At 36.4% G+C, this 26,029-nt stretch overlaps 1 protein-coding gene across 5 annotated transcripts in view; it reads right to left on the reverse strand.

The window, feature by feature from the left end:
* Window positions 1–26,029, reverse strand: part of PDE5A (phosphodiesterase 5A) — a 138,473-nt gene that overhangs the window by 10,053 nt on the left and 102,391 nt on the right. For all 5 annotated transcript variants that reach the window (XM_033215131.1, XM_033215129.1, XM_033215133.1 and 2 more), the window contains exons 12-18: window positions 21,481–21,627; window positions 16,822–16,947; window positions 14,944–15,038; window positions 6,635–6,722; window positions 3,176–3,276; window positions 1,431–1,508; window positions 115–178 (exon numbers count right to left, since the gene is read on the reverse strand). In XM_033215131.1, coding sequence (XP_033071022.1) covers window positions 115–178; window positions 1,431–1,508; window positions 3,176–3,276; window positions 6,635–6,722; window positions 14,944–15,038; window positions 16,822–16,947; window positions 21,481–21,627 — 699 coding nt within the window. The remainder of the gene's footprint in view (window positions 1–114; window positions 179–1,430; window positions 1,509–3,175; window positions 3,277–6,634; window positions 6,723–14,943; window positions 15,039–16,821; window positions 16,948–21,480; window positions 21,628–26,029) is intronic.

Raw genomic sequence — 26,029 nt, forward strand, 5'->3', positions numbered from 1 at the left:
CTTTTTTATATAGTAATTTATTTTTCTTTAGGTAGATACCTAGTAGTGGGATTGCTGGGTAGAATGTTATTTTGACTTTTTAATTATTACTGTTATTGTCACTAAGCAACATACCCGTTGTTGAATAGGCCAGGGTTTTGTAATTGCAGAAAGATCACACGCTGTCATCAGCATTGCTCTGTTATGGAAAAAAGAAATCCAAAACTCCTATTTACTTTTGTGTTATTATATACCCTCAGTAAATAGTTACTAATAAAAAAAAGTTAAAACCCTCTAAACAATGGAAATGACAGTTTATAAAGACCAAAGAAAAAGAAACAATTTATATGAAAGTCTAACTGATACAGTTAGAACAGAGCATCATTGTTTCAGTTTTCCTTTGAACTTTGGGAATTTGTCCTCAAACTGCCTCATTTAGCTCCAGATTGGCAGACTGAAAAATTATTAACCTTGGGTAAAATCTTGCCTGCTTTTATTATTTTTGTCACCTTAGTATTCCATTCTATATTTCATCACACTGTCACAGTATGATGAAAGTACATTGATTACTAATAATTAACCATTAAAGTATAACATCAGGTATCATACTGATGAAAGTCATATCAGAAATCATAGTAGGTGATCCTAATTCACTCCACACACATGCTAACTTCTACATGAAAAGCATTTTTCAGCCTTTTCCTTTATTGTTTCTGCATGTTGAATTATAGTTAGGAACGTTTTTTTCACTCCTAGGTTATAGAAGAATCCACCTATATTTTTATTCAGTGCTTGTATGATTTAAGTGTCTACATTGAACTCTATGCTTCAGTTGGAATTTAAGTCTGTAGAGTAGATCCAATTTTGTCTTTTTTCATTTGGTTATCTACTGATCTCTCTCTTTCCTCCAGTCACTAGGAATGTTATCTTTATTACATACTAGATGTCTTATGCAATTCTAGATTTTCTACTGTGTTCCACTGATCTTCCACCAATATCAAACTGTTTTCATCATAGAGACTTTATAATATTGCTTCCATGTATGGACTCTGACTTCACTGCTCTACCTTTTCAGATTTTCTTTAAGAGAAGTAAACATTTTGCAGCTACATCTTACTTCCACAAGATTTATAATTCCATTTTCAGCACTTCCATTACAATGAATTAGGAAAATGAATAAGGGAAACCTATAGCCATATACTGATACTCTACCACATTTTAAAGGTTTTTCTAGAACAAAGAAACAATTCATTCACTTGGATTTGCAAATGCACTTCTTTTCAAGTAAATATTCAAATTTACTCTTTGTACAACCCTCTGGAAAAATCTGACAGGTTTTAAAATCATCATATTATAACAAATAATTGCAATAAAAACTAATAGTGAGAAAAAATGGTGAGAAAATTAACTAGATAAAAAACTTCAGCTTTAAAGATAGTTAACCTACTTACAAAAACAACTCCTTTTGATGAGGATCTTCCAAATTGAATTGATTTTTTCTTATAAGTTCAAAAAATTCTCCTCGCCTCCTATAACGTTTAAAAAAAAAATTGCTAGTTATAACAATTACCCGGGCTCTTATCCCTTTGTTCTACAAAGACTAATGGAGTAAATTTTTGGTTAAAAAAAAAGTCTATTTTTTTTCCCATCTTAGAACCCAGTATAAAAAATCATCATTTACAAATCTTTAATACCTCACTTTCCCCCTTCTATCATTTGCTTTCGATGAAACATTAAATCTCACCTAATTTTTAACTATAGATCACAAATAGTGGTAATTTCAATTCTTGAATATTTGTTATTTTAAGAAAAATGAAACAGTATGAGTTAAAACTTTGATGCTGAGAATGATTTCAGATATTTTAAGTGTATGGCATAATCTATAGGTTTCAGTTTATCATTTATTTCATGAGAGAGGATAAAAAGTATATAAAGTTACGAAGTGCTTCTGAAGTAAATAAAGACTAGGTAAAGTTTAAAATAATATTTGTTATTTTTCAGTGAATATAATAATATTCGGTGTACAGTGAATACCTCTTACGTGCCCAGTATTGTTAAGCATTTTGAGAAGGCATAAGACAAAAAATTTTTCTTTTTGCAGTGTTTAATATCTACCCGGAGACACAAGACTCAAGAAAAACTTAGGTAATAAAACTGATAGTGTATGATTATAAAAAATGAAAAGCAGGTTTCATAAGGATTCCAAGGAGAGACCCATGCGGCCTATAAAGGTTGGAAAGGCATTGTGGTTACAGGTATTTTTCAAATTCTTGGTAATTTGATAATCCTTATTCTGCAATTATTTCTAATAAACTGAAGTATACTATCGATATATATTATTTTGTCTTAACCTCAAAATGCTCTAAAAACCAATTAAGTAGGCACATACAGTTACTTCTAGATGTATAAGAGTAGATATCTGGCAGATATTTTTGTGTGTTTATTCTATTTGGTTTTTACTTCTCCTAAGAGTGACTACAACCATAAATGTGAATCCCTTACAGAAGAAGAGAGACTCCTGTTACAAGGAAATCCTGAGTGTGATTCCCTGACTCCCCTCATTCCTACACATGCATCAAAGATCTCAGCTAGGAGTTGGAAACTTATGATTGCTCAAATGCAGGAAAGTGTTTTCTAGTTTTTAGAAAGGCAGTTTAAACATGAATATGCATAATCACAGAGATGACTCTAATGTATACTCTTATTTTAGAATCAACAACTTCAAAGTTCTACATAAATATTCTTCTGCCAAAATCAAATGAAAAGAAACAAGAGTTACTTGCTTGGCAGTAACTCCTTTTCCTGCCCAACTAAGCTTGAACAACGGTATAAAGGAGTCATGAAATGGTCAGAAGTTGTGGGGAGCAAGGGAAAGGAGGAAAAGCAAATGACTTATATAATCTTGGGACAACATGGCTTGGAATGACTGACTTTGAGATGGCTATTAGATTTGTATATAGTTTCAGAGACACAGCGGTAGATAAACATCAGAAATAATAGATATTCTTAATGTTCAGCAGTAAGTAAGCCAAAGGAGTAGACTTTTCTGGCTACCCTTTAAGAAACTGCTCCATAGTCTGATAAGCAGTTTTGCCAGGACATTTGTGTTTTGAAATTTCTCAGTATGGATGTCAAAAGTTTGAAACAATGCAAAGACTTCAAAGACCTATTTCTCAGGTTATTTCTTAAAACTTACTTAATGTACAGTGCTAGGTCTGTAGCTAAAATAGCTTGTTTGATTATTTTCAATGTGGTCTTATATTCTTCAATGGAGAGGCCACTGAGAATCTGATTGCCCTTTATAAAAAAAGAAAACCAACATTAGCACCCTGGAGAAGCTGCGGACAAGAACAAAATCTGGAAACACATTCACATATCTTAAACACATGCCTGGTATTCTAAACTCATGAATGTGGAGGGCATACTTAAATACCATGAAATAACGTTTCTCCTCTATGTTCCTACCCCACCCCTCTGTCATACCTGCTTCATGATGCTTCATCTGCCTATATACGCATGTTTTTCCAACTTTTATACTCTTTAAGCCTTAGTCCAGACTTAAAATCTAAAGCTATTCTTTTCCACAGGGCAGACTAATTGCTATAATTTAACAGCAAGTAAAACTTTGAAAAAAATCAAAGCCATATTAATGGATATGAAGAATGAAGTGGTAAAATTTTTAAACAATGGAGTATGAAAAAAGTCACTTCTCTATGACATTTTAAATAAATCCAATAACATTTCTGGTGCAAATTTATATAATTTTAACTTGGTCAGTTATGATAACAGTGCATATTCCTTAGGGACATCTTAATATAGATGGGTAAAGGGCATGAGCCAAAGGGTGCTTACTGGTCAGTGGAGAAAGAAAGCGTGGGTTGAAACAACAATAAGGAATATTTAAAAGGTAGCTAATCCATGTGCAAATCATTCAAAGTTTTCACTATGTAACCATTTTTTATTTCTTGTCTGTAATTTAAAGCATAGTAGTTCTCTAATCTTGAACTAAGTAAAATACATAGACCAGGCACTCCTAATACAATCAAAACAACATCTCTAAGTTGAGTCAGATATGCTTCCTATATCTTAGGGCCAAGAAAAACCCCAGATGCTTAGGAAAGAGATCTGAAGGCAGGTGATTTGTTATGAAGACAGTGGAACTTCTGGGTATGTTAGGCTGAGGACAAAACACATTGGTTAGAGGATAACTAGATGCTGAAATCGTGGCATGGATCTAATTAATGACAATAATCTATAATTACAACCATAAACATTATTTTAAATACTAAATCATTTTAGATTCTAGGCTAAACAGAAAACTATTCAGAAAATACCTTCTGATACTTCTTTTAAGTTAAAATAATTTCAAGTGGAAGATGAAATGTCTTTTGGTGCTATATTTTTACTTTTTACTCCCAAAGGCTGAGGATATAATTTCTTGTGTAATTATGCTTACAAAGATAGACTATATAGATAGGTCTTATAATTTGAGCCAGCCATATAGATAACCAGATTCCTTATATATTAAGCAACAACATATTACATAATAAGTTACATAGTAACAGGTCAGTTGATAGGAATACTGTAAAATATGCTTTTAAAAAAGTTAGCATATTTTCTTTCTTTGGAGCTAAATTTGTAATGGGATATTGAAATGAAAGTTTTAGTGGAAACACACAGATAGCAAAAGTACAGCTATTCCTACTATAACATGACATATACATTCCTGAGAAATTTCAGTTCTGAAAAACTGTACACTAAAAATAACATGGATTGTGCAAAAAAATGGTATTGGGAAAGACCACTCAAAACCTATGCAACTTTGTAACCAGAGCACAAACCAAACCAAGAATTGGTTCCTCTGGAAGTAACTTGGATGGGCCAGTCTGGCTGGTCTGGAGGCTATCTCTGAGGACATTAAAGATGGACAAAAACAATCAAGTAGAAATGCTGGTTTGTGGGGGCCCTGCAATCATGCATATAGAATTGATTTTTGAGACAATAAGTCTGCTATTCAGGTGGGCATTGAAAGAAGAGCCAGCTCCCGAGATGCTACAGCAGTCCAAAGCGAGGGAGAGAGCCTCAGGTGCAAGTGCTCATTTTTAATATTCCTAAGAAAGAATGGAAAGGGCTGCATACGCAGGAGCTGAGGGGAGGGCTTTTTTCTTTCTTGCTGAAGGTCAGAATTCAACTTCTGTAATTCTGGCACCTCTTACCCCAGGGAGAATGTGTATGAAATGATAGAATGTCTATGGTATACTGATACCATCGTTCTACCTCCCAATCACACATGATATAATTCATACTAAACAATCACATGTTGTAGAAAAACAATCTGTACTAGACCACATACAGACTTTATAAGGAGGGTGCCAAAACAGGCTATATAACTTTTAACTCTTCCTCCACACTGAGGTGTTGAGGGAGGCATGAGAGTGAGTTCCCTTTTACCTCAGGTAAGAGAGAGGGGCATGCAGTTCCTGTGTATGTCTCCTATCATTTAGTGGGTGGACGTGGGGCTAGAGTAGACTTGTGTCTGACTCTTGTCTTAAAAGGCAAGACACTCACATCAGTACCAGTCTGTTAAGAATGTTTTAACATTTCTTACCTATTCTCCCTTCCCATTCTCCAAGTATGAAGGGGTAAGAAACTACATGGAGGCTGGGGAGAGAGGAAGGAGTTAGAAGAAACACAAGGTAGGGAATGGGAGAAGTCTACCAGTGCAGTAACAGAAAACGTGAAACGTTAAATCATGTTCAAAATTTGGACTGCTACCCAGGCGTACACATTTTGGTTTCTGACTTGAGAACTCTATACTATATATTGGGACCTAAAGTAACTAGAGGGTTTTTACTTATAAAATCATGACCAGAAAAGTGATGGGAATCCCTGAATTTTTTTCCAGGGCTCAGGAAAGAACTAGCCCCACTGAGTAAACTTAGTGATATTGTGGTAAAACTGTTTTAAGATTATATGTCATGCATTGTGTATGTTCAATGTAATAGTTAAAACTTTCATTTTTTCTTATTATTAAGGTAATACCTACACACAGGAGATAATGTAAATAATGAACAATCACCCCCCCCCCAAAAAATTAACAATTTCATTACACCAGCACAGCCATTGTTAATATCCTGGTGCATATTAAATCAATCTTGTTTTCCTTAACATAAGTATGTTTAGTATAGCATAGCATATGCTTTCTTATGTTGATAAATATTCATTTCACCAAGTAGTTAAATAGCTTTATTCTTTAATAAAATTGTTTCTTAGTAACTGGAAGTTTCAGTAAAAAGAAGAAAAGGTATTGCTTTGTGAAAACAAATGCTTGAGCTATAGAAACCACTTCATTTCAAAAAAAGCAGAATTAACTGAGAGCCACAAAATACACATTTTTGTTTGTTTCTAATTTGGAATAGCCACATAGAGTAGAATAAACAAATTTCCCTTATCAGGCAACATGTAGACAGTTCTGGTTGTCTAGAGAAGTGAGGCTGTGAGGATCTCAAATGTTTTGGCTTTGCCTTCCTTACCCAAAAAGGAATAAAGTATGTGCAAGAATTTATGATGCTGGGAATAAATCCAAGAACTAAAAATAAAACTGAATTTATAAAGCTCTCTTTTAAAATTCCACAACAATAAATTAGGTACTTACTGGACTATTAAGAATCATCAAGCACTGGTCAAAATGATGGTGTTCCATGATTGAATGGCAGTAGAGCTGGGCGAGTGGATGTTCACTTCTGAAAATATTTTGTTGAAGAAAGGAAAAAAGATCAATTTCCTTAATGTGCCAGTTTATCAGTACATTTTTATTACTGTTTAACTAAAAAAGAGACTACTTCACAAAATTAATCAACAATTTTCCCTCCTTTTACTGAGAAAAGAGTGAGGTAATCTCTGGGAAACAAACACCAAGAGTCAAACTGTTTTCAAACATGAATGGAACCATCGCCAGTGCAAAGTATGAACAATTTCATTGGTTTTAATACTGATTAAAATAGAAGTAAGGAGTAAGGACCAAAAAATTAATACCTCCAAACATGGAAAAAAAACCCCACTGAAATAGTTGTACCAATTATATTTTTCAATTTCAAAACTGCAATTGATATAAAATCTGAAACAAATTCACATTAGCTTTTCCTCTGAAATAATGCTCAGGCTGAAGGTCAGCTTATTCATGTGTGCCTGCAAATAAGAAAAGGACCGACTGAGATGGAATTAACTGGGGTATGATTGATGAAAGGCAAGAAAAAGAAGGATACTCAGGGCACATGCTCCCTTGGAAGGAAGGAAAGAGACGGCTGAGTTGGAAAGTTCCCCATGTGGGATCCAGGTCATTTTAGTGCAGAATATCCTGCTAGTTCTGCTAATTGAACTTGGTGGCAGTAGAGACCCTTTGGCTGAATGAAGAGAAAGGAAATGACATTATACTCAGTTCATTATATCTCTGAGACAGTCACAAATAAAGCTTGAAAGCACGACAAGCACAATCCTCCACCTCATGTTTCTCAGGATCCTTCACATGTGAATATTAAGCATAGTTTTCACTATTTCTTCATAAGAAAAAGATGAAATTTCTGAAAGCCTCTGTTCATAAAATTTATAGGAAAGGGCTTTGTGAATTGTAAAGCTCCATATACAAGTGGTGGATAATACAACTGATTTGTTATTTCTCCCTATTACTATCTGAATGATTATTTTACTTTGCATTTAATTTGTTGAAGATAGAGAAGCTACCTAAGACTGAAGAAATGTAATGTGGGGGAAAAATGGGTAAAGTGAGAGAAACCTGAGGGAAAACGAAAATAGTATAGTGAAAATAAAGGTAAGAGGACAGATAATTTCATCTATTCTTATTGTTTAAAGTGTTGTCTATATTGCTAATTTATCAATGTTACTGTTGCCCTAACCTTTCTCAAATTAATTCTTGCCCTTCTTGTCTTCTTTGCTTCTTCCATATTTAGTGAGTTGGACTATGGATCAGGTACTGTGCTTAGCATTGGAAAATGGGATGACAATCAACAGAGTAACACGAGTACATTTCTGAAAAAGGATGAACTTACTGGAAACAGATATTGTGTATGTATCAAGACTACTGGGAGTTAGGAGACTACTGGGAAACTTCTAGTAATCTAAGTAAGAGAGAGCCTAGATTAGAGTGGCAGCAGCCCAAAGGAAGAGAAGCAGACATCTGAGAGCTGTTTAAGAGTAGATCAGATAGGAACTGGTAATGACTTCTGACTAGGAGTGGGATGAGGGAGATGAGGGGATGAGGGAGATAAAGGGAAAAAGTATGAATGTTAAAGTCTCTGCCTTGGGATGCTGACCTCATTTACTGCCATAGGAAAAGGGAGATGATGATCAAAGATGGGGGATGAAGCAGGGGAAGCTGACTAGCTGAATGTTGGATCTGTTCATTTTAAGGTGCCTGAAATAGACCCAAAAGGATATAAATGTCTGAACTCAGTCTGGGCTGGTGATATAGATTTGGAATGCACCAACATGCAGATGGTAATCCTGGCATGCGAGTAGATGAGATCATCCAGGGAGATGGCCTATAACGAGAGCCTATAACATGTCAGGTAGTGTGCTTTAGTTTTTTTAGTTTATTATATTTAATTTTTACAATAACCCTGGGCAGGGAATTCCCATTTACCACATCAAAACCCTCAATCCCACCTCTTACTCATCCACTGATGTATGTCCAGTTTCATGCATGCTTTAACAGACTTCATGCAAGTACCAATTAGAATGCCCCAGCCTACCTTTAATACCTCTCACTTCTGCCTTAGAGCTTTCTGACCCCACAGCTGGTGCCCAAAGGAATTTTCTCTGCACTCATATTTGTTCAACCTGAAAGTGTGAAAGAGTGAAGGCCTGCGGACCACCTTGGACCAGTGGAGTACATAGACCTAGGGACAACTGCTTTTGTCTTGCCAGTCAACAGTTCTGGGTCTTATTTCATAAGACTCCTCCAAAGGGCCTGGGAAGACTAAGACCCAGTATGGATGGACATCTGGATAACTCATCCCTCTACTGCCTGTCCTTTCTTCCCTGCTTCCTTCCCAGTCCCGCATTCCTGCTCCCTGGGGTCATATTCACAAATAAGCTATATGCACACTGACTTTCATCTCAGGTTGTGTCTCAAGGGTAACCTCGGCTGAGACCTCTCTAAAGTTGCCATCTTTTTGCTTTCTAGACAATCAAAGGCTCAGTGAAAAATAATGTGCTCAAGGTTGATATAAATGGCAGAGCTGGCATTCAAGTATATCCTCTTCAACACATCACACTGTCTTAGGATACCAAAGTACTTTCAAGGCACATAGTATCCACTCATTGACCTACTTAGGGGCTGGACTACGAAATGCTATTAGGTGGGTATAACACAAACAAGTTAGAACTTCAAACACACATTACATTTTTAGATGACACAGAAGGGACTGTTTCACATTAGAGAAAATTCTTGGCTTATGAGATAGATGAATGCAAACTGTGTTTGTCTTTACTTAGATTCTAAAAATACAGATTTATGAATCAATAACAGAGTGACAAATGCCCCAAATTTCCTGTATATAAAAACATTCATGGAGATCAGTGTACTCTATATCTGTTGCATTTTCCTCTTTCAAACACAAGACTATGTGGATTCTTTAAAATTGCAACAGAAGGACCCATTTAAACCACTACTGCTATAGAATTTTGTTCCCACGCTGCTGTCAGTGAGCCCTAATGGACCAGCACACTCACTTTGCATTTTCCTTTGTTCTGCACAGTTGTTGGTCTATCTCTGACAGTAGTATTAAGATGCCCAATGCAGAAATCAGACCAATATTTTAGAAATAGGAAGCCTTAGAAATCTAGAGAAAATGAAAGCCCCATGGGGGTAGGGAACTATATTGCCACCCCAGTCTGCCTATGTCACCAAAGACTAACAATGTCTCTGGTTCTGCTTCTCAGCCGTATATATTACTCTGGGCTCAATTCTCTAACAATCTCTTTGTAACCTTCAATCCCATTTAGTTCTTTACTTCATCATTTCTCTTCAAATCATCAATATTGCCTTCTTCTCCCAATCAACCTTTTTTTTTTTTTTGCTTTCTCATTGTCTATAATCATATTCAATGACATATTCATAATGATGATTCATTTCACCTTTTGACCTCACAGTTCTCTGACCTCCTTGACACTACTGATTATCTCTTTGCATGTAACGATGGACAGGGCTCTGCTTCTTTGTTCCACAGCTACTAGGTTCTACTGGGCACAGTATTTTTGCCACTTCCTTTATTGACCACAGGACAAAGCAAGATCTTTAACTCCTATCTGTTGCTAAGAACATTCCCCTGTGAAAATAGCTAAGACCTGTAGAGCATTTAACATGTGCCAGGAAATATTCTAGGCACTTTACATCTATTTATACCCCTTTAATCCTTATGAAAATCCCAGAAGATAGGTACTTTCATTATTCTATTACACAAAGAAGGAAACAGGGACATAGAGAAGTTTAATGACTCGCACAAGGCCACAGAGTAAGAGGAGAAGCCAAGATTTGAAGACGGCCTTGTGGCTCAAGTTGGCTCTTAACTACCATAACCATCACAGCCACTGTATGGTGGTATAAGGACTAAATAAACTAATACATAAAAAGTGCAAAAACGTTTCAAATGCCATAAGGCCTACATAAAGTTTTAGCTTCTATTATTAGTATTTACTACAGACGTAGGTCTAATTGAATTGAACTTTCACTTTATTCATAGTCAGATCTCCAGGCTCTCAAGATCTCCAACCTGACCAGGGATCATCTCATTCATGGATAAAATGGACTTTACCCAGCTTGAACTTCACACATGATTTTGTGCTGGTGTAGTGCCCTTTAAAGTCTCTCATATCCTACTGACCCTCTACTTCCACTGCCAGACCATGACTTCAGCTCAATTCTGTCCTCTATTACAGCAGAGAAGACAGTCATGGCATAGCACAAGTTCTCCTAGGACAAATATACACAAATCTCCTTGTGGCTACCAGGAGATTTTTTCCCCCTGATTTTACTGCATCTCTAACCTTGAAAAAAACACATTCGTTTGATCATTTTACCACTTCTAACTACCACCCTATTTATTATCTTCTACTCGACTTATTGCCAGAACTCCCCTAACCTCCATTCTTGTCATCCCTCTCTCTCAGTGCACACATATACATATTTCCCAGCTCTTTTATTTTCTTTCTTTTTTTTTTTTTTGAGACGGAGTCTCGCTCTGTCACCCAGGCTGGAGTGCAGTGGCCAGATCTCAGCTCACTGCAAGCTCCGCCTCCCGGGTTCACGCCATTCTCCTGCCTCAGCCTCCCGAGTAGCTGGGACTACAGGCGCCGCCACCTCGCCCGGCTAGTTTTTTGTATTTTTAGTAGAGACGGGGTTTCACCGTGTTAGCCAGGATGGTCTCGATCTCCGTACCTCGTGATCCGCCCGTCTCGGCCTCCCAAAGTGCTGGGATTACAGGCTTGAGCCACCGCGCCCGGCCAGCTCTTTTATTTTCATCAATGGCACCATCACTGTTCCAATTTCTTGGACCAGAAGTCATATCTCCTTCCTTCGTGCTTACATATAACTAGCTGCTTATTATTAAATTTAAAAACTTTCTTTTTCTCCTTCACCCTCTTCCTCTCTCTAGCCAAGATGTGATTTTTCAGTTTATATCTGACTTGCTGTAACAGCTTTCTAGTTGAGCTCTGTGGTTCTAATTTCTACCCATTCACCTTGTAGCTTACATTCAGACTTCTTTCCTAAAACCGTGTGCTTATTACACACTCCAGAGGCTCCTTTTTCCCACCCATATCAAATCTATAATGCACTGCTTAGTTTTATAACCCTGCCTCAGAAAGTTTCCATTTGTTCATTCTCTTCTTTTTCATTCCTAATCAATGTGAACCTTCTAACTCTAGTCAAGCTAGCCATTACCACTGTTCCAAGAAAGTGCTTACCTCATGGTGCTCCTGAAATATATTTCTCCTTTCTCCTTTCTAAATCCTACCCATATTTTAAGACCAAGTTTACATCTCATTTCCTCCATTAACAATAGAGTTGTACTACATCTGACTTGACCAGTCTTCTCTGCTGAACACCTACAGTCCTGCTCTACATAACTCAGGACTAGAAACGTTCTTGTAGTGATCACTATTACTTCATGAGACTATGACAATTCCTTAATGGCAAGAATCATATTTTATACTTCTATTACTCTCTTTCTGCCTTGCAAAGGGCAAACGCCCTAGTATAATAATTATTCATTATCTATCTGCCTAGAACATAACATAATTTCACTGCATTATTTTATCAACACCAAACTTGAATCTAATTAAATAAATGCATCTACAACAGTCTTCTTATATTAAATGCAGGCCTAATGCAGGTAATTTCTCTACACAACCCAAATGCTACAATTGTGTTTTCTCTAGTGGTTGTCTGCACTTCAGCCATTTTGTTCCTATTACTGCCTATTTTTAAGATAAGAATTCAGTATCTGTCTGAGATCATTCTTCTTTTTTTTTTTTTTTTTGAGATGGAGTCTTGCTCTGTTGCCCAGGCTGGAGTCTGTGGCAAGATCACAGCTCACTGCAACCTCTGCCTCCTGGGTTCAAGCAATTCTCCTGCCTCAGCCTTCTGAGTAGCTGGGATTACAGGCACCCACCACCATGCCTGGCTAATTTTTTGTATTTTTAGTAGAGACGGGGTTTCACCATACTGGCCAGGCTGGTCTCGAACTCCTCACCTCATGATCCACCTGCCTCGGCCTCCCAAAGTGCTGGGATTACGAGTGTGAGCCACCGTGCCTGGCCCTCATTCTTTTCTTGATTCACCCAAGTGGGAGAAGTAAGCATGAGCAGTGAACTCTTCCCTCATACATGCCACTGGCATACCTGTAGAACTCCTCTACAATGGTAGTTTCCTAATCAAAGAAGGCATCAAATAATCAAATGACGACTCAAGGGCCAACTTTCTATTGAAGAAATATCTTCTTTCAAGGTAATTTCAGGGTAATTTTCTGAACAGATGTTCAAGAACGAATGAGGACAACCTCAGTTTCTAACTTTGCTACCACATGACCATTTTTTCTCTTTTTGATAAATTACTTTCATCTCTGTGCATTGTTTTATTATTTTGATTTTCTCTAAATATTAGCTTGAATATCTGATGAGGGCTGGACACAGTATACCTTTTTAGAAGATAGTACTTTACATGGGAATATTTAAGGTACTCACTCCCCTGAGTCCCCTGCCTAAGAAAATTCTACTTTAAGTATCACTCATTTACCAGCAAGGAAAGAAAAAAAGAGAAATCCCTGGAAAATTCTTGGTTTCCTCTACTGAAACCACAGGGATGTAGGAAGAATCTTTGAAACTGCTTTAACTTTTTTTTTTTTTTTTTAAGTTGAAGTCTGCTTTGTGGTGTGTGTGAAAGCAAGATTCTGCAGTCGATGAGTTTTTCCCAGGACATTTTCTTTCTTTTCTTTTTTTTTTTTTTGGAGAAGATGACGTTTCTCCAGATGTTTTTGGGGTAATTATTTTTAAATAAACAAAGGAAAAAATAGTTGAGTGTTTTTTTTTCACTCTAAAGCAGGGCAATATAGTATCTTAGAGCGATCCATACACTAATAATCCACATACTAATAATATTATGTTCAGTGTAGCACATGCTGATTCTGATCTTTAGGCTGTGCTGACTGTGGAGGGGCATACAATGTGGCTTGACTCTGCACTATCTGTCTTTTCATGGCAGTGTCCCCTTTCATAATTATTCTGTGTCTATGTGAGGCTCAGGATTGCAATCACATGACAAAGCGCAGGGACAAAGGACATGTCACTCAGTCAGTTCTGCAAAACATGAGATTTTTCAAGAGGAAACAGCCAGACTCTGATACTCAGGCAAGACCTTGCTATCTTTTCCCATCAAAGGTCAGCAGAGGACATGGTTGTTACATCACTACAATTCTTTCTACATGAAGTTTTCCATTTATTTAGATAAGGAGAATGTGATTAGAGAGCTTTCTGAAATTCCCTCTAGATATCAGACATCTGGAATTTCCTTGAGAGATCTGTCCATTAGTTGAATCACTTGTGTACTTAAAAAATGCTCAGTAGTAAGAGATCTTGCACTTAAAATGTAGACCTTTCAACTAAATTCCTACAAGAAAATAAAAATATCACAGTGGCTCAAACATTTCATGAAAAGTGATGTCACCTTTATCCTCTCATTTGTCATCTCAAATGTCACTTAAGTATGGCTCTTAAAGGAGCCTGAAATGCTTGTCCTAATGGATAGTATCTCACTCTCAAACTCAGCCAGTGAGCAGTCATCTGATGATGGTACATCTCTAGCATCTGCTTCTAATATTTAAGACTTAAATAGGTACCAAGTATTCTGCTTGCTATTGATGTGTATTATCTTTTACAACTATTGTTTCCATTTCATGTATCAGGACATTATGGTATAGAGAAATTAGACAGAGTCCCAGTTCTCCAATACTGTGCTATATAGCTTCCACTAAGACCAAAAGCCTCCTTCTCCTGAGCACTTAATAAGTATGCAGGGCTGAGCTAAGCACTTCTCAAATATTATCTTTTCTACTGCAGGGTGAAATGTTACCTTTTCTGAACTAGTTTTAATAGTTTTCTAAGGGAGCTGTTAAACTGGATGTACATAAACTAAAGTAAAACTCTTGGTAATTATCTAATGAAATAAGATTCTCAACATAAATATGTTTTGAACTTCAGGGCTGAAAAATTATAAACATAATACTGAACCTGCATTATTTTATCCATTTCCTTTAAATATAACCAGAGTATGTTATGGGACCTTGACCAATTGCAATTTTGTACCATCAAATTTGCTGTGGCTTTAACTTAGAAACATACAGCCCTATAATTAAAAGAAAACATTTTCTTGCTTTACTGGGAAAGTCTTACCGCTGTATGTAAGAGTTATTCACACCACGGTGATCTAAATCGTGGCTTAGTGCAGCAATCAGCAATGCAAGTATCTCCAGGTCAGTCAGCTTGTTCTGCATGATCAAAGACATTGGAGGAAAGAGGGAACAAATAAAATGTGGTGAAGAACATTATATTACCTCTTTTCAGTGATCTTTTTTTCCCCCCTCAGTGCTTTACATACATACTTCTCTATAGTCACAAAGGACTAACCCTAGAATCCTCTTCTTCAGGGAATCAGTTGTCCTTTGTCATTCACAATGGGATCACCACAAATGTCACTTATCAACAGGAAAAGCTGAAATGCCTCAATAAACTAATAATCTGTCTACCTATAGTAAGTATTGCTAATTCTTAATTATTATGTGAAATAATCATAATAAACTTTAAATAATTGTTTTTTTCTCTTTTAATTCCCTACAGATTCTGTTCACTCTCTGCTATCAGTTGCTGTGTCCTAAAGGAATGCGGACAATGTTAATTCAAGCAAAACAATAGAAAGAAAATGATTTGAAATGAAAACTTGGCTTCAAAAAATTACATAATATACTCCCAAGCTAAATATAGGTTAATTTTTAGTATCTGCCATGAGTATTATCATTAATACTGTTCCCCTTCATTAGCAAAAAAGATACAACTTAAAATTATCATCAGCTATATTTTCCTAGAACTCTCAGTACTCTAAATAGGTTTTACAACAAACACAAAAATCATCATTTTGTTATTCCTCACAGAGAACAAGGATAGTTTTCAGTGTCAATAATCCTTATGACCTTCCCATACCCCAAAATAAGTTTACACAATTTCTTACACTGGTTGAGTATCCCTAATCTGAAATCCAAAATGCTTCCAAATCTGAAGGTCTTGGAGCACCAATGAGTCTCAAAGGAAATACTCATTGGAATATTTTGGATTTTCAGATTAGGTATGTTCACCCAGTAAGTATAATGCAAATATTCCAAAGTTTGAAAAAAATCTGAAATCTAAAACACTTCTTGTCCCATTTCAGATAAGGGATACTCAACCTACACGTGTTTGCTAAGGTAGGAAAATCCTACTAGTGTATTTAATTTCACCTCACTTCTTTAACAACAATCACTTCTTTTAGATTTAGCCTGTTAAAATGTGCACCCTATGAAAGTAGACACAGAATAACATTTTAAGAATTTATTTACAAAAAGAAAAAGGCAGGGAAGCTCTGAATTAAAAACAGTTATATGATGGATGCCTGGAATCACTTACCTGGAATAACTAGTCGATTCCCACTGAAGTTAGAATCTAAGGACAGAGATATGGATAAAATTTGGCCTGGAAAGGAACGAATTACTTGAACGTTTTCTGCATTGATCTTCCTTTTAAACAGTCTCTGGTCAATGTATATGACACCAAAATCCTTTCTATGAAACAGTACTTTAAAAATTTACTGAGTGCTCCAGAGAAAATGCAGTAGAGACCCCTAACTTAAGCAAGTTCAGGACTTGGGTGGTTTTTGAGGAATTCTACTATGGAGCAGGTTGAATGTGAACAAGAGAAAGGTGATTCTTTTTCTTAATAAGGTAGTGTTTTCCTCAGAAGGAAATATTTATTTGCCCAAAGACTATGTATGTGCAACATGAAGTTATTTTAAAGGTTTTCTAATATGCCATATACATTATATATGGAAGAAAATTAGCAACTAAGTAGTTTTGCCAAATTAGTCCTCTTTAATTAACAAAATATAACTTATTATGTAAGTGGCAGCAAATATTATTTTAAATCATTATCTGTGCACTTCAAAGTGAACTTGAAAGAACATGCTGTACATTTTACTACTAAGCAACAAAATACATTAGATATATGAATGGCTCTAAAAAGTACCTGAATTTTGCCTGCTTTTAGAGCAGCAAACATGCACTGAGCTGTATTAAAGGCATGTCTCCAATTATGATAGGCAACATTCTTCCGATAATTCTTCTTAACACTTAAAATCCATCTGCAAAGAACCTTTAGGGAATAAAACATAAGTAGTAACAACAATTGCCAACATCTTCACACATTTACTATGTTCCAGGCACTGTACAAAGCGTTCACAGTTAGCCTGATACTCCGATTTGGATCATCCTACAGACAAGAAAACTGATACTCAGAGAGGTAACTTGCTGAAGGATACATTGTTAGTTAGGGATGGAGCCAAAATTCAAACTTGAGCAGTTTGACTTCACAGCCTACCATGTTAACCACCATGCTAATTAAATTGATACAAAACACAAGACATCCCTAAGAAAGGTATTTTTGGCAGGATAGGGCACTGACTAGGTTATATATATATATATATATATATATATATATATATATATGGTCCATGTGTCCATGTGCCATGTCCCTGTGTCATCAACTAGGAGAGTCCAAAGAGTCTCATAGGTATGAATTCACCATCAGACAGCCATAAAAGCAGCCACTCTCAAGTTCTTCCCATGCTCTCATGTTGTATATCTGTGAAGGTATTTAGTGCAAGGACCTGGGGGTGGACTAGTAACAAGGTATCTAGTACATGTCCAAGGACAAATTGTAGCTACAAGACAATGCCATCATTAGTTCTTTGTCCTTTTAAATTATACTTATTCAGGTAGTTACTGTTTGGTTACAAAGAAGTAATTTTTTAAAAAATAATATGTGCCAAATAAAGCCCTGGGGTCCATATAAAAAATACTTTAAAAGATGGCCGGGGGGAGGGTAGACTTCAGCAAGTCTCAAGAGTTGGGTTTAATTTAACTTCTAAGTGGTGTATTAAATAAAATCCCCAGAGACTCATGGGCCCTAAACATGGTTTGTGTTAGCATCAGAATCTGCCTCTCTTCAAATCTGAGTGATTTACTATACTTTTGGGGATTTGTAAAATAAATATGTGATTCTCCCTATATATATCACCGGAGTTGCTTCAAACATTGCCCTGGGAAATGGAAAAAGTACCAGGGAAAAGAATGTTGCTTTGACAAAATTCAACACAATACGATTAGCTGCAGAAGTAGGTCAAAAACAAGGTTTTTTCATTGTTGGTAGAAACTGCTTATAAAAGACTTGGAAAATCAGTGCTTCCATATCCTCCCTTTTCTTTTCAGGTCATTTTATTCCTGTTCTATTGCTCAGTTTACAGGAAATTCTGATAACAAAGAACCTAATGTCTCCTAACCTTTTTACCCACTGAGTTACCATATTTCAAGCGGAAGATTTCTGTATGCCTAAGATTGAATGTGTTCACCCCAAGCACACTGCAACTTCTTTCACCATTTTTTCATTTCTGAACAGAGTCTGTCAGGAAGGTGATGGATTAATCTTACTGGGAGATTAATCTTACTGAGAGACTTTTAAGTAAGATCTATAAACTCTCTTTGATATGTTTAGAAAATATGTTGCAGAAAATTACTGGTGATTAATTAAAGCAGCAAAAAAAAATAAACAGGAAAAAACAGAAATTTAATCTTTGGCTATATCTTTTTACTAATCATAAATGTACAGATATACTTAAATACATAATACCACATATTGTGAAACGATGACCAAAATGACTCTATGAAACATAATTCCTAATGGACTCCTCTGTTTTCCTTTTATTAGGACAGACCTAATAGAATTGGATAACCCAATGGACAAAGTAGTACCTATATTTAAGTAGTTTTAGATTCTGTTACCAGGATGTTCCCAACAGCATACAAGAAAATTATGGTCATATCTGGTGAATTCTCATTGGATATGCTAGACACCATTAAAATTTGTAAGACAGTATTTTGTACAGGACTACTGAGTAGTTATTTGCAGTTTGGATGACTCTAGAGAGCATGTTCAATGCGTTGAATCAGTCTCCAACAATTATGGAAGGTTTCCCGAGTGGTGAACTCAAGATGCCACCAGAGAAAAAGAAGAAACAGAAAACAGCTTAGCTCCTGCTTCAAGAAACTCAATCAGTAGTGAAAATAACAAAATTGCATATATAAAGGAAACAAATAAATAAACATAAAATTGAGAGCAAGTTTATACACTGCCAAATAGCAATTGAAGCAGCATGAAGTCAAGTCTAGAGTTCTCTTACAAACAGATATTCTTGAGTCAGGCTCTGCAGAAGAGAAATGTTTGTTGTGGCAGAGAGTGGAACAGACATTATTCAGGGAGGATTAGATGTAAAAGATGGAAAGTGAAAATAAGCACAAAGCATGCAGATTTGCTCGAGTAGAATGAAGAATCTGTTTCGGAGATCAGCAAGAGGCAATGGTTACAATCATTATAGAATAACTAAAGATTTAGAAGCCATGCAGAGAACATGAAGATCTGTCTTTCAATATGAAATATTTTTAGTCACAACAGCTTCATGATTTTAACATCCTCTCTAGCATTAACATTTTAATTTCATCATCCTAAAATTACACTGACAATAATATATGAAAGAAACAAAACAGAAGAGGCATTAAGGAAGGAAGGCCAGCCAGAATGATTGCAATGTTCAAGTTGTTGTTGGCAAGAATTAGAATAATAGTTATTCAACCAGAAAAGGTAGGATGATGAATCAGACATTAAAAGGAAATATTTTCCTCATAGATAAAAACCCAGCAAGTGGTAAGAATAAAGATTTCTACAGAAACTTTAAGTGATTATCTTCATTACCCAACCCTCAAATGCTATCTAAAGGCCAATGAAGAAATAAATCAACTTATATGAATTTTGTTTAAAAGTACAAGAATCACATTCTTCTGTTCTGGCCAAGTCCTTTCAACAGAATCATTATTAGTTTCAAGAATGGGAGTACTCAGGAATGGAAAGGGATTTGAGACACTATATAGGTTTATAAAATCCTGTAACTAGCAAGAAGCAGAACTGAGATTCACATAGAACTTCTGGCTCCAAATGAGATCTTCATCTCATCAATAGATATGGCTTTAAAAAATGAGCCTTATGACCTACTGTTGAGAAATTCGATGAGTGATATAACCAGTCAAACTTGGCCTAAGAATGGGATAACTGACATGGACTCTATACCTGTTTGTTAAACAGAATATTATAGATAAGTACACATATACACATGCATACAAATAGATAATCACAGATGCATGTATAATTCTCACAAAACTCTCGTGGGGAGAATAATACCATTACCCCTAATAAGAGATGAGGAAACTGAGAATATGAGTGATTAATTGCCCAAGGAAAAAAGAGCTAACCAGTAGCAGAGCTATGACTCAAAAATCCATGATCTTTCTACTCTACCATGGTGTCTCAATTTCTTCATTTGTAAAATGGGGATAACAGTAACCCCAGCAACAGCCTTTCTAGAGAACTTGTTGAAATAGTTAAACGACATGACATCCCTTAATCAACACACTCTAACAAAAGTATTATTAGGTAAGAGTCTATGGACAACTGTTCTTTATTTTCACCTAAGAAAGAGTAACATAAACTTTGGTTAAATTCAGGAAGAACCAGATTTGGGCCTCCAGTATTACCATAAATGACAATGTATTAATCTTAGCTATATTCACTCTTAGTTTTCATTTCTGTGAGGCCTTTGAGAGCAGGGACAATTCATCACTGAACTGTGCACCTGGCACAGTCCTGGGTATACAGTATATGTTAACAAATTTTCGTTGTATGAATTAATACAGTGCCAAATAGTGGAGGCCTTCAAGATATTTAAATTTTCAGATAGGAAATCTGTACAAGGAGATTAGACATTCAACTGATGAGAAAAAGTAATCTTTAAAGGCAAGATTACTGAATTCTTTTTTTCAAATAGTCTTTTCTGCTGCCTCTTATTCTTTGGTGTTATATATTATAATACATAGCCATTATGAAACAACAGAATTCCCTGGTATCTTCAAACTGATATTAGAAGATATTTATTTAAGTTTTGCTATTCTCTGAGAAGTGAATAAGGTAAGCAACAGAGGCGAAAATCAGTTTTTGTCTTCACCATATGGGTGACCCTGTTCCAACTAAAAGCGTGGCCTCACATCAGTCCTCTTTATTTCCTCCTTCATTTTCAAAGGAGTTCACTCTGCTTTGGTCCTTCCCTGTACACTATTGTTATAACCACTGCAATGAGATCATGCTACTTCTCTGCATAAAATTCCTGTGACTCACCATTGTTTTCAGGGTAAAATCCAAATTCATCTGCATGGCTTACAAAGTTCTGTATGATTTGCTTCTCACTTTCTTCCATTGCTTCTCTTGCCATTCTTACTCCCTCAACAGTACTCCTGGCCCCCACCCCCCAATCTCTCTGGTCATGCCTTTGCACATCCCGCTCCCATTTTTAGGAACACTCTCCCTTAGTCTTCACCCTGTTACTTGATACACACTAGAAGCCCATTAAATGTGTTTTTGATAATGATAATTTTTCATTAAAAGTCTCGGGTATATATTAAGTGACAGTATATTGATCACTAAAATGTAAAAATCCCTATTCCATATTTGCATTCAAAATCAATTCTCTGTCTTACATACACACACACACATAGACTTTTCCAAAGGATGTCGCTGCATTCCTACCTCATGTTTCATCTGGAAGTTCTGCACAAGGTTGAGGTCAGTAAACATCCTAATTGTACACAGTGCTGTTTCCAGATCAGACAGCTCAAAGTCACTGAAGCTAAAGTCAGTAATTTTAAGGGTCTGGGCAGATGGCACCACAGCAGCCTTAGGTAAGGAGAAAAGGAAAAAAATAATGCTGTTAATTAAAGCAGTAGTGATTCATAAAGTTTTCTAGTTTTGCTGCAGAGAAATAGTATATTGTGGCTTTTTTTTTTTTCTTTTTAAGGAAAGACACTAGAAACCTTTTTGTACAGTGGCAACTCCACTCCCTGCATTTTTAAAACTGAACCACATAAGAGTAACTAATATGGTTCAAGGTAGGCTAAGTGGAGAAAAGGGAGTTGTCACCCTTAGACTGTACCTAGAAGGGTGAGCAGCACTAAGAACTCTAGTGATTTGGCTCCTTTATACCTCCCCAGTCTTATTCACTCTAAAGAAATTTATAATTTATTGAGTAAATATTCTGGAATCATCCCAGTGCTCTGGGCTGCAAATCAACTGGTAAGAAGGGTAATGATAATGTTCTAAGGATTGTATGGTTAGTTCTCGGAACAACCTTATGAAGTGGACACTCTAGCTCCATTTTTCAAGTACAGGAACTTAAGCACAAAGAGGTTAATTTTCTTGCCCGTGGCAGCCCAGCTAGTTAAGGAACAAGGAGGCCAGTCCTCCAGTCCAGGAAGGCTATCCTGGGCTCACACTAGCAGAATTTGTCTCCCACCACACTTGCCTCACACAAGCCTGATCATAAGAATCACCTGGGTGCCTATTAAAAAACATTCATTTGGACCAAGGAGCCCTGGCTCCCTCTGACTGAGCAGAGCGCACAGGCTCCTCTCCTAGATGTCTTGCTGGGCCCTGTGGGATGGGAATTTAAAGGAACCCCCGCTCCTCCGCCCTTGGACCATTTACCCTGTCAGCACTTTGTTAACTGTTTTAATTAGATCAGGCTGAGATTAACTGGACCAACAGAGGCCTTTACGTGGTTTGAAGTAGAGGGAAGAAAAATTAAGAAATTTCAGCCAGGTTCTCAAACCCCTTAGGTTTCCTATCAGTGTCTGAGAGAGAACTACTTGGCTTTTGGGAAGTCAAAAGGTCAAAATAATAAAATCTTACGGAGCAATCTAAAGTAGATTTCCCTACAAATCTGAAGGCACTTGCACATTCTCCTTTTTATTCTGGACTTCAGATTTCACTTACATATACCAGACTTGTTTAAACTTTCCATGAATGTCACCCTCTTCATTCAAACTAAGTATTTTTTCCCAAGTCCAAAACTAACCAGAAAATACGCATTCTGTTAAGTCAATTCCATAGGCTAATGTGTGGGCCGAAATAAGGGAAGAGAGAAGGATTTAAAATGTTTAGATAAAGGGCTTAGTTGTTTATATCAGCCTCCAACATCAGAGATGGAGCAGTAACTCAAGTTTGGGAAGTGTGGAGGTGGGAACAAGCCCACCTTTTAACTCAAAGCAGATAACAGTTGCTTTCCTTAAAATACAGTGCAATGGACAGGAGAACAGATGTTTTTTTCCTTAGGGCATCATTATTCTTACAGCAGGAAGTTTTCTTTCTTTCCTTCCACAAAGAACATTCTAAAAGCTACAGGATAGAAGCCAGCACAGCTTGTGCCTCTTTCCATTATCTACTGTAATTCCTAATCTCTCTCTACTAAGATAAAAGAATCTTTTCTTTTGCTTGTTTGGTCACACCACACTACAACTCAAACATTCTGAGCTGACCCAGTGGGGACATGCAAACATCTTCCATAAGAGCCTTGTGGTCAGTGATATACAGGTTCAGAATTCTGGGATCGATTATTAACAAGCCATGAGAAGTCAGAAATCCTTTCAAGCTCTTGTACTATGCTTCTTTGACCATCACAAGAAAATTCAACTTTCTGTTGAACTTAGAAAGGCTTGGGATAAAGGTGATTTTTAAGTAAAACATAATTACCTATTATTTTTACTTATCATGTTGTAGGATAAAATATTATACATTTTACTAATAGCAGAAAATACATTTACTAATAGCAGGGAATAAAGGATGTGGTATTTCTGGCATAGGATGTATATACAGTTCCAGATTTTCACAGTTTCTTGTTTTAGTGACTGTTTTATTCATTAGAATTAGAAAATGAGATTTCTGAGTTTGATTTTCTTCAGGGGATTTTACTATTGCATTATGGTTTTGAAGCCTAACAGAAAGAACATATTTTAAAGATTCTGTAAAACAATAAGGTATTATAAATATAAATATATATATGTATTTTTATGGTTGTTCAAAACAACTGGAACTGTGATACCACCTAATACCACCCAATATTGCTTATTTATATGAGAACACAGTGTCTAAATCCTTGGACAAAACAGTTTAGATATTAGTGTTTAATTCAAATATGGTCAAGCTCTTACAGGACTATGGTTTTAATGTCAAATTAACCAAATATGGAATGCAAAAAAATAAAAAAACAAAGCTCATTGGATTAAAGATTCATTCTGACAATTTGATGGTATATGTATTCTTCTGGGTTCTTTAATTGTATCTGCCACTCAAACTAATAAAGAAACTAGTTGGCCTCTAGTGACTCTGTAAAAGAATTATATCATAAGTCACCTTTTTATGATCCTTTTCTAATACCATGGCCCTTTTTTCACCATTCTTGCAAAAATTAAAAATAAAAAAAAAAATTCAACTCTGGACATGAAGAGCCACTAACAGTGGAACGAGAGTTAATCTTTAAGTGCAGGAATGTCTTGAGTTAAAGCAGTAGTCAGAGTTATAAAAATATTTTAATTTTGCAGTGATCTTCAAACTAATTGTTCTAAATACCATCTGACTGATAAGGAGCTAAAGAGTAAACTGATGTCCAGCTGACAAAATGCTAGATCAGCTACCATATTTACATTTCAGCATGAGATGACGACCACAAACAGAAACTTAAAAGCAAAGTGAAGCAAGTGATAAAAAGGAATGTCTGCTATTGGTGGTGCTAGTCCAGATGTTTCACTCACTTTGTCACCCTGAACAAGATGTTCAACCTCTCTGCCTGCTTTTTTGAATGTGTAAAAGAAGGAAGTTGGAGTAGACTATCTCTAAGGTTTAACATTTTCTGAGATGTTAACACATTTATCTCTGCATCCACAGGGCTCAAGCACCTCTTACTGCTTCCTCACTTTGGAACCAAATGCCATACTGTGAGTGGCATCTAGATCTTGCCAGTGACTTTCCTGTACAGGGCCTAAACTCCATCTCTGATTTTCTCAGCATTTAAGGTACATGGATGGGTGCACCTTGGCAGTTATGACTATGTTGTATTTTTCATGCTCAATTTCATACACGTCACTTTGGTCCTGCTTCCCCACAGGTAGAAGGAGTGATATTTCACAGCTCCTGGCTTAAACAGAGGACCCTAGCCTCTACTGGGTTGAAGTAGTGGAGGGTTAGACTCAATATGTGGTAGCCTCTCTTGTTATTGCAATAATGTTCTAAATTTTAAAAACTGACTTTTCTGAAATTGTCATCTTTTTTTTTTTTCAGGGATGGGGGAGGTGTGTATATATTTGCCATCTATTTTTAAGGTTAATTAATAATCTCTGTCTTACAAGAGAGAAGAAGAAGGCTGTCTTCCAGGTCTCTTTGTTTCTTCTCTGCCTAGAATGAATATTCCCATGTTTTCACATAGCTAATTATTAAATTTTTTTTGTGTCTCAGCTGCATCAGGGAAACATTCACTAGTCCTTGTGATAGCAAGGCTCCATCAACATCTGTTTCAACCTTTTTCTAGTGAGTCTTCATCTTCTGAAGAGGCTAGACAGCTAACAAAAATACATTTCCTTGACTCCCTTGCAACTAGGGTTCCAGATAGATTTGGTTTTGGCAATGAGGTAAACTTGAGTGAGACGTGAATTTCAAACAAATGCAATGACACACGGGAAACTCATTATTATTTTGGGGGGACGTGACTCTAGAGGGAATACTACAGTCCGGCAGCTTGCAGTTCTGCTAGCAGCTTTCTGACTCTGGCCTATGAACGTAGAAGTTTCCATAGTAAGCCAGATCCGCAATTTTGTTCTAGGACTTATTCCTGGGATGACTTATCTACCCTTTCCAATGATTTGAAAGTACTTAGTTAAATTCTTTTCTGCTTAAAATAGCTACAGTAGTTCCTACTACCTGCAACGGAACCCTGTTGGTGCTCTATTTTGCAACAAAAGCATGTGTAGGCAACAGACTCTCAAGGATAGAAATTGGGGTTTGGATACTTGACCTGACGAGTTTGAAGGCAGAGGGGGACCTGTTTCCATTAGAGCAGTGGCTCTCAAGTTAAGTTCCTGGACCAGCAGCATCAGCATCTGGGAACTTGTTAAAAACGCAAATTCTTGGGCCCCAACACAGACCTACTGAATCAGAAACCCTGGCAGTTGGACTCAGCAATCTGTGTTATAAAAACCTTCCAGGTGATTCTGATGAATGCTGAAATTTGAGAACCACTGCATTAGGGATA

This window comes from Trachypithecus francoisi, unplaced genomic scaffold (genome assembly GCF_009764315.1).
Source record: "Trachypithecus francoisi isolate TF-2019V2 unplaced genomic scaffold, Tfra_2.0 Lachesis_group1, whole genome shotgun sequence".
Lineage (NCBI taxonomy): Eukaryota > Metazoa > Chordata > Mammalia > Primates > Cercopithecidae > Trachypithecus > Trachypithecus francoisi.